The 9,803-nt window shown below is 30.6% G+C and overlaps 1 protein-coding gene across 1 annotated transcript; it reads right to left on the reverse strand.

The window, feature by feature from the left end:
- Positions 1-2,899: 2,899 nt before the first annotated feature.
- Positions 2,900-7,769, reverse strand: LOC107471372 (E3 ubiquitin-protein ligase At3g02290). The gene is made up of 5 exons (XM_016090831.3): positions 7,585-7,769; positions 6,243-6,575; positions 5,099-5,522; positions 4,297-4,406; positions 2,900-3,242 (listed from the first exon to the last, which is right to left on the reverse strand). Exons 2-5 carry the CDS (start codon positions 6,360-6,362, stop codon positions 3,210-3,212), a joined length of 687 nt encoding a protein of 228 aa, XP_015946317.1. The 5' UTR covers positions 6,363-6,575; positions 7,585-7,769; the 3' UTR covers positions 2,900-3,209.
- Between the last annotated feature and the right edge of the window lie 2,034 nt (positions 7,770-9,803).

A 9,803-nucleotide genomic window follows, 5' to 3' on the forward strand; every position in this document is an offset into this window, starting at 1 on the left:
ATTATAGATAAGATGCATGAAAATGGTATAAAGAAAGAAAATCAATGGAGGAGGAAGCGGCTGAAGCTCAAACGACTCAAACTATCTCCATCTCTCTACTCTTCTACCATCATCATTTTGCCTCACAAATCAGTGGCATGTTAATATATATATATTTGTGGGTAAAAATTCAGGTGCAGTTAAATTTACGTAAAATTAATAGTTGAGAGCTGTTAAATAATTTGACTGATTTGGCTAAAATTTTATCTAACGGCTCTTAGTTATCAACTTTATATAAAGTTGACTGCACCTAAATTTCTACCTTATTTGTTCTATGTGTTGAATACATCCACTATGTAAAAAACAAAAGATGAAATAAAAGTATTAATTGCTACCTTTAAGTTTAATTTAACACTACTTGCTAAATCTTTTGTATAGGAACTGTCCTAGTAAAAGTACTAGAGTGAACACTTAGTTTGGTTTCCGTTCATTCACACCAACAATAAGATGATTTAGAAAGAAAAAAAAGATACCATGACTTCTGACTTTACTACTTTAAAACATTATGATTTTTCTATTAAAATGTCTATTAAATACCAATGGATATTAATTTTGTGACAGTTTTTATTTATATTTTGTGTGTAAGAGTTTTAAATCACTGCAATCAATTAATTAATTTATTTTTAAGAATTTTCTTCGCGGATAGTAGTTTAATAGAGAAAAACTACCACAAGAAAAAGAATAAACGCAATACCTTTTAAAGAAAAAAAAAACGTGAGACGAAAAATATGCGAAAAAACTAGTGATTTTAGTTTGATGTTAATCATAGTTATCAGAAGTTATTATGAGGAGGACAAGAGAGCATATATAATAATAATTGACGTAAAAATTATTATAGTGACAACTAATTTTTTTTGTTGTATAAAATTTTATAGAAATTTTAAATTAAATCATCACAGAAAAAATTTCTGTTAATATTTGATAAACCTTTTAATGGATTGCATTATCTTAAATTAATAATGTTAAAGACTGGAGTATCTCTTTATTTGTTAAATGATTTGTGTAAATGGATAAAGACCAAATTCGGTCATCTCATAAAATATTATTATAATTTATAAGTAGACTGCTAAATATATAAAAAAAAAAAATTACTGAACTCAAATGATAATATAAATTTAGAAGAGTCGAATCTCTTGGCAAGCATCTAAAAATAAAGATTCGTCTCCACGAACAGTCATACATTCATACAATATTTTTTTTCTCAATTACAATTGAAAAAAATGTTTGCCAGTGATTGTCACCTTTTGGTTTTTCAATTAGCTAAAATATGGGGTGCAACATCAAATTAGTGTCAGATAAGTTTTGCTATGGATAAACTAATTTCTGAAAAACCTTTTAATATATCTTGGTTCTTGACTTCTTAGAATATCATCCAAATTAATTTCTAACAAAATAAAGAAACGATTTAGTCTCTTATTTTTAAATTTTAGATAATTTAATTCATAAAATATTGAAAACTAATTTCTCACTTTAAAAAATATTAAGAATTAATTTATTCTTTTATTTAAAAATTAATTTATCTAACAATTTTTTTTTAATACTAAACTGGAGGTGGCAAAACGGGTTGAACCCGTCGAGCTGTTCCGCTAAACCCGCTAAAAAGGCGTTCTTTTAGTTATTAACTTTATTTATTTTATTTTACAATTTTGTATATATGCTCAAATTATGTGACTTATTTTTTAAAATAAAGATAATTCTATTGAAAAATATTATTTTGAACAATTTTATTGAAGTTAAAAATTTTAAAAAAATAATAAAAAAATATATTATAATTTGATTATTTTTTATTTGTATTTATTTTTTAATTATTATTTTTTTGTTAATTTTAATGAATTTTATTTTTCAAAAAAAAAAGTCAAGTGGGCTAACCCGCCGACCTGCCAATCCGCGGGGCGGGCTAATATTTTGAACCCATTTTAGTTAAGCAGGACGGGCCGATCCGCCCCGTTTATGGGGCGGGCCTAGGCAGGGTGGGACAGGTTGGGACGGGCTGGCCCATTTTGCCACCCCAAAAAAGAAAAAGAACACCCTTACACACCTTCTAGGTTTAAAAAAGAGAGATCAATTAATATTAAATTTATAATTTTTATCATATTTAAATTTTAATAAACCAAGTTGGGTTGGTCTAGTGGTTAGCTCACTAGTCTGCTTAAGCAAGTGTCGGGAGTTCGAATCCCACCTTGTGCATGCAGCAACCCATTGGCCAGCGGCAAATCCTTAAATGGAGCTCAGAACCGCGACCGATTAGTCCTTGACCTGTCGGGTTGGGGGATACCGTGGAAACCAAAAAAAATTTTAATATTTTAACTTAAAAATAATTAAACTTTTATTTTTTACTTAATAGCCACTTATCTTCCTTTGAATTCACATTTATTAGTGTAAATAATAAACTTTTTAATTTATTTCTTTATTACAAGCGATATCTCAAATTGGTCCCTAATAATTTTATATCCAACAAGTTATTGATACCTAATTTTTTAGAATATTAGATAAATTAATTCCTAATAAAATAAGAAAATAAATTAGTCTTTAGTAAGTTAAAAATAACAGACTAATCTATTGAAATTTTTAAAATATCAGACTAATTTGTCAACGTTTTCTTAATTAAGAACTAATTTGTCTATAGAAAATTGTTAGAGATCAATTTAGAGTACCACTCATTATTATATCATATATTCTTTTAATTTTATTTTTCTATATTTTTTTTTATCCCATAATTACCCTTAACTCTCTTCAAATTCCTCACACGTGTTCTGGAAATGAAAAATATTGAACCAAAAAATTACTAAAATAGTAAATTCCTTAAATAATCGTTTTCTTTAAGGAATTTAAGCCTAGTACACTAACAATCAAATTGAAATTCGTTCTTCTACATGAGCATAACAATTCATAATTAGAAATCCTTATTATACTGCACAGAACATAGCTTCCATCTGATGAAACTGCAGTTTTCTTCTTTACTTCAAGTGTTTAGGTCAAGTGGGAATACTTTAAATATGAAAACAAGTTGGATGACAATGAACTCACAACAATGGTTAATAAAAAAAATTTTCATACTTACTATACATGACAAGCACTTAAATCAGCAGTATATTCACAATGTTTATATATATATATTCTTCCTTTTCTCTCTTCTGTTGCTGGCTTCATCCACAAGACATACTTTCTAGTCAAGAGTATGTCGTTTCATCGAATACCATCACCTAAACCAATACATAAAAAGCCAAGCATATGACTATTAATCTTTGATTCAATAAACTTCAAATTGAGATGCTGTATTTAGCTTATTGAGTTTAGTGAAAAGTAAAGGAACAACATTCAAACTCTTGCTTCTCAGGTCATGTTCAAATTAGACATATTCACAGAGACAAGACATATTACAAGTTCCACATCTCTCAAAGATAAGGTCTTTAGATAGTTTATAATTATAATTTGCGACGTATCTCTCACCCCATGAGCTATCTTTTGGCGTTGAGTTAGGCCCATTTAATCTCAATTCTAGTAAGACACAATGAAAAACTCAAAATTCTATATTATTGTCAACATCAAAATTTTCTATGAGGATAAAAAGAAAATCATATTCAACATGTGCATATTTTTACACTCCGTTTCCTTTTTATATGTCATTGTGAAAATTTAGAACACAAATGGATATCAAGGTATCTGGATATTCAAATACATTGATATCTAATGATGTATCAAATTTTCATAGTAACATTAAAAAAGGGAAGGAAGGAGTAATACTTCAACAGTTCAACCAAGACAACGATCTAGCAATCATACTGAGAGCATAAATATAAATAAATACATACACAGCTCAAATAATAAGAATCATACTAAAGCAGCAATAACTCAGGGCAGGTTAGCCCAAACTCTTTCTAGCATCCAATGAACCAAATAAATTGAGCGGCACACGAGCAAACATTGACAGTTAGTACACACGACAGATATGGAGAGTCCAAACTGCAATATGCTGTTTATGCAATTGTTTGTTTCAGTAGACATCATCATAAGAGCTAACACTAGTCCCCAAAAAATTATTTTTAAAAAAATGAGAAAAAAATAAATAGTACAGTTGTACCAACATACTAAAATTGCAATGCCAGAGTCGAATATTTTGTCATAACCTCAAGACTCAAGTTTCACGTAAATTGCAAAAGGGTTCTTATGGTTTATGTTTTTCATCACACCTAAGATACAAATTCAGTAAGAAAGAATTCAGAGAAAACTCATTAGTAATAGTAGTAGTAGTGTTACCTTTCCACAAACTGGACAGTTGTCACTTCTCTCCATCCACTCATAAATGCAACCGAGATGAAAATGGTGAGAGCATTTTGTCATTATCTTCGGATTCTCGGTAGTGTATTCTGTAAGAAAAAAATGATGGTAGGAACATTAGAATCTTAAAAGATCCTACTCTCTTAACAGTGTGTTTCCCAGAAACAACCACCATTTAATACCAGCTATAATAACAGTTTCATAATGACCATTCAGAATCTAAATCCCTATACAAAAGCTGCACTCTAACTTCTAAAGCAATGGCACAATGCCGGTTCAACATTAGTGGAGTATTGTTTTCTAAGTTCTACGTAAACTAGCGAAACCAGAGATGTATTATATGAAATATATACAAATAAAGGTTTAAAATGTTTGATCTTGATCTCCATTAAACACTTATGTGACAAGTTGAATGCTGACTTGACAACGACATGACAGGTTGAATGTTAACATGTCCTATCCAGCAACGTCTATGTATAACCAGCCATGTCAACATTCAACCTACCATATTAGCATTCACTACTGAGAGGGGCCAAAAGCCAAACATTTTCAATTTTTGCCAAACATTTTCAATTTTTTAAGGGCCAAGAAAATAAACCGGAGGGACCAAAATAAATAAACAAATAAAAAGTACATATTTTACGAGAACTAAAACTTTATTTAAACCATAAATAAATAAACCTGGTAAACCTGGCCAATAATTCTTGCAAGATTGAGTCGCAATCACCAGGGGATATTTTGATGTAAATTGATATTATTAAGGATGAAAAAAATTGTCAACCTTCAAGGCAAGTCGGACAGACATCCTCCTCTTCTGATGATGCATAGACAAGGCCAACTCCAGTTGCATATTTTGCTGATGAAACTCTTAGTGAGGACTTCGAACGGTATTCTTTTGACCCGTCTTCACAGGCACAGTCATTCCATTTGTCTCCTGAATTCAGAGATTCTGTATCAACGTCTGTATTACTTCTTAAAGGCTCTGTTTCCTCATTCGAATGACTTGAACCCTTCTCACGCCTTGAAACTAGCCCATCACGTGCGCGGAAAAACCTCGAATCCGCATCATATGGTAATGGCCTTGGAGGAGAACGGTACATGTCCGATAGAGAATTATCAAGTGATGCTGCAGAGGTCATGGATGCAGCCCCCTGAATGGATGAAGGAGCTGAATGAACTTCCCCTCTGCGGAATATTGATGCATACTGAAATTCGATGAACACAGCAAAACAATTGTATCATATTACTACATAAAACTCATCGATTTCAACAGTCAATCCCATAAAACTTGATTCAAGCTAAAATATATTCTTCAAGTTGCAGTCAAGCAAATATTGATCTATAAGGAAGTCATCTTAGTCAAACAATCCTTCTTATTGTCCATAATTGGGAATTATAAATTGGTCATACTTAATAGGTAATTAGGAAAAATAAGTAACCATGAGAAATTTGCATGGCAAACTTTCCTCCCAAAATTGGCTTGAAGATTACTTTCAAATACACAGACATTTCTTCACATATTCATATATAGAATAAATTCCCATACATATAAACAAGAAAATGGAAGCAATCCCCAACATATTTAAAGAAGAATAGTACATGAACCATATTTAGAGTCAAATAATACACGGAACTAGAACACTAAAGAAGAAAATAGAAGCAATCCAATACATAGAACTAATTTCAAGGTTTATATTACAAAGAATGGGAACAAAACAGAAAATGTGGTGTGCAACAATACTAACAACAGCCAGATACAAGCACCTGAGACAAAGCAATAAGTCATGACTCATGAAGAGAACTATCAAATTTAAATATGGCCATAACACATTACATGATGCAAAGCATTGCCCTTCCATAAAAGAGAAGGGGAAAGTAGGAAACAGAACCGGGTACGGTAGAGAAGAAAGGATTTAGAGCCATACCACGTTCAAAAGGTTCTGTATCAGGCAACTGAGACAGACGCAGTTCCTATATACAGAACTATTTGGATTTACATAATCTTCAAAATCATCAAAACTCAGACAGCAACAAACAGAACCCATAGTTTGAGGTTCCCAACGTCTTTATTTAGCCTAAATTATCCGTGTCACACTCTTCAACTAATCAACAAAAAATAGATGAAGCTACATGAAAAATTTCTGAAATGGAGCCTCCAACAACACCACACTAGCTATGCTTCAAAGGAAAGAGGATTCTAAGCTTGGAGAATATTCAATCACTCTGCAATGTGGATAAGCAATGTTCCTCTCCCAAACCTGGAAAACACACCAAAATTACATTTAAGTTTAAGAAAACAATTCCAAGAAAATGAGAATGCTTAGGATCTGTGAGCTGTCATTCATAAAACTATTTAACCAGTTAAAATAACCAGGCTTTGTTGCTCAAAAAGGGGGAAATAAATTCTAATCATACTGCAATAAGGCAAAAAAATCTTGAGCACATTTGATGCACAGAAACAAGTTGTGTACAATACATGATAGTGATCACAATTGAATAATTAAATATTCAATTATTCATGCTCATGTACATGCTTGATTCTGAAGTGGTGATCTATAACTTGTTGATTAGTTTATTGAAATGCACACAAATACAATTGTGCACACAAGAATCAATCAATGCAGTAATTAAGTCAAGCAACATACAGGATCAAGTGATCAACTAAAAAGTAAAAACTCGAAAGTGTAATAAAAAATAAATTGAAAACTAGTATATTTAATAAATATCACAAATTTGATCATTTAGAGCGCAAATTGTTTTCATTTTTTCACTCTTTTTCTATGCACCGACAACTTCATCAGCGCAGTGTTACTATAAATTTTTAGAAAAAAAAAAAAGAACAAAAATGTTCTTTACTTCAATGTTAAGCTATAATGATGCACCAACCAACACAAAGATCATTCTTTTGCTTCCAGAACGAACAACTATGATCACTATTCTAGAACATTTAAAATCAAAACCATAAAAAAGAAATAAAAAAGTTAATGCTAAAAAGGAACAAAAGAAAAGGTGGTAAAATTATATCCAACTTCTCCATGCATTGCCGAAAAATCACATCAAAATTTATCATCAAAGGAAAAACAGTCAACCCAGAAACGCAAGTGAATTGGCAAAAAAGGGGGGACGACCCACTCCTGATTATGAACGAGAACGGCGATCAGAACAATCACAACACAAATCGAAAGAAGAAAATCGAACTGGGTATAAGAGAATACAAGTAAATGTTGAATTTTTATTAAAAAGAGTAGCTGAGACAGAAAGAGGAACCTGAAACGCTGAAGAAATTGAGTGGAGTAAAAGGATGATTGTGAAATGATGAAGAAAGGTGAGTGTATATGTGCGGGAATTTAGGGATTTAGGGGGGCGAGAATCGCAAAGGAACTTGGCGAAATTGAAGGTAAAACTCGCTCCTTCACTCGCCTGCTGCGTTGGTTTCTGTGATGGAGTGGAGTTAGTAATGGTGGACGAATATAACACCCAAATTTTTTATTATTATTATTATTATTATTATTATTATTATTATAAAATACATTAAACGAAGAAAGAATTAATGTAGGGTGAAAATCCAATTGACTAGAATTTGTAAAACATGGCTAGCTTTTAGTGCAACAACAAATAAAACAAAGTCTAGAGAGTGGGCACAACTTTGACTATTAAAAATCTGGATGGTGTGGGACATTTTTAGTTATAATATAAATATTTATTATCTTTACTAATTTTACATTTACTATTATTAGTTATATTTAATTTATGTAAAAGTGAATTGACAGATATAATGTGTCTATTAATGTTTATATATAACAAAATTATTGTCAAAAGTCGAATCTAATTTCGTTAATTTTTTATAGATTACTGAGCTATATTTCATTTTTTTCAAATGTTATATAAAATTAAAAAATCACCCATTAGTCTATTAACTGAACAATTGATCACCAAAACGACATATTGGTCTATTTATTTGACTACACCAAAGTTGTTGGGTTTGCGTTTTAAAATAATAATAATGATAGCTCATTTGCTAAGCTATGGTATGGAATTTTGTTTTGGAATTGATCTGATGTTAATTGAATTAATTTAAATTGGTTTGATTCATATATTCAAATATAAATACTCAATTTTGTTATTGTCATTTCTTCAACTTTTCATTGTTTTTCAATTATATTATGCGTCATTTTTTTGTTGGTTTTATTTATTCTAATAAAAGTTTCTCTAATATTAGAATTAAATTTTTAAAAATTATTTAGATACATCTAAACTAAATTAAATCTATTTGTAAGTCCATTTAAATTTGACTGGTTAATAAATTAATAAGTCAAGTTCATAATTTATGGTTTAATTTAAATTTAAATAAATTCAATTAGTTGTCCCGTAAACTTATTCGATATAAATTATTTATTATAATTATTTATATTAAGAGTTAATAGTCAAAATCGTTTCTGAAAGATATTTCGATCTCTATTTTTATTTTCGAAAAATAAAATTAATCAAATTACCCCCCAAAAAATAACCAAATTACGTTCGTCCTTCCGTCATCTCCTTTGTTAAATTGACTAACGTTCGCTGACATGTCTCGCTAACTGCCAACGTGACAGACGCCAAATAGTACCCTTTTGTTACTAATAAGATAAGTATCTTAGTATAATTCAAATCAGTCCTTAAATAGATGAACCTTAATCCTAAATTCAACATAAATAAGTTGTCGTCAACACTTAGATGGCCATATACTTGGGCAGAATTTGAAATTGTTGGTTCGCTGCAAGGATGGAGATAGGAAATGGAGGTCGTCGTGGTGGGTCATCGTATCTATCGCACGACAGTCATGGTTCTAGTGCTTCAATGCGAGCGAGGAGGAAAACTTATGACGAATTATGTTTCTATGGGTTGAAGACTATAATTAAAAAATATAGAACAGCAGAGAATCTAGATAGATTGTTCTATGCATGTTCAAGGTACCGAGTGAGTGGTGTTGGAAAAAGTTAAAGGTTTTTCATTTTGTTCTCTATTATTAGATATTTTTTATTTTTTGTTTTATGCTTTTAAAAATTACAGAAGGACCGTCACTGCAATTATTTTAAGTGGGTTGATGATAATGATTATCAAGGAGTGGCTGAAAGTGGTACAAAAAAAGATACAAGAAATGATTTAGAGGTTAAAAGTGTATAATGAATGGAGATGGTGGCATGGAGATTAAACAGCTTAAAAACTGAAATTAGAGCTTTGAAATTGCTAATGATTTTTATGTTTGTAGTAGTTGTAATTAGTGTGATACTTTATTATTTGATATGTACTTTCAAGTAAATCCAATTCTGTTATTTAATGGATTGGCATTGTATGCAAGAATGTAATAAAATATAACAGTGTATTGAATTGCATGGCTTGAATGAGAGTAGTTGTTTAAAATTGGTTGTTTAAGATTAAGTCCAAACTTTTTATTATTAACATTGTCAAATATTGCAAACAAGTTACTGCCACCGTCACTATAAGAC

The sequence above is a fragment of the Arachis duranensis genome, chromosome 10 (genome assembly GCF_000817695.3).
Source record: "Arachis duranensis cultivar V14167 chromosome 10, aradu.V14167.gnm2.J7QH, whole genome shotgun sequence".
In the NCBI taxonomy this organism is placed as follows: Eukaryota; Viridiplantae; Streptophyta; class Magnoliopsida; order Fabales; family Fabaceae; genus Arachis; species Arachis duranensis.

Excerpts from the sequence above, each read along its gene's own strand:
- LOC107471372 (XM_016090831.3), bottom strand. The coding sequence starts at position 6,362 with ATGGGTTCTGTTTGTTGCTGTCTGAGTTTTGATGATTTTGAAGATTAT. Across the intron at positions 5,523-6,242 it reads TACAGAACCTTTTGAACGTG|TATGCATCAATATTCCGCAG; the intron begins GTATGGCTCTAA and ends ATCGAATTTCAG. Across the intron at positions 4,407-5,098 it reads CTGTCCGACTTGCCTTGAAG|AATACACTACCGAGAATCCG; the intron begins GTTGACAATTTT and ends TTTTTCTTACAG.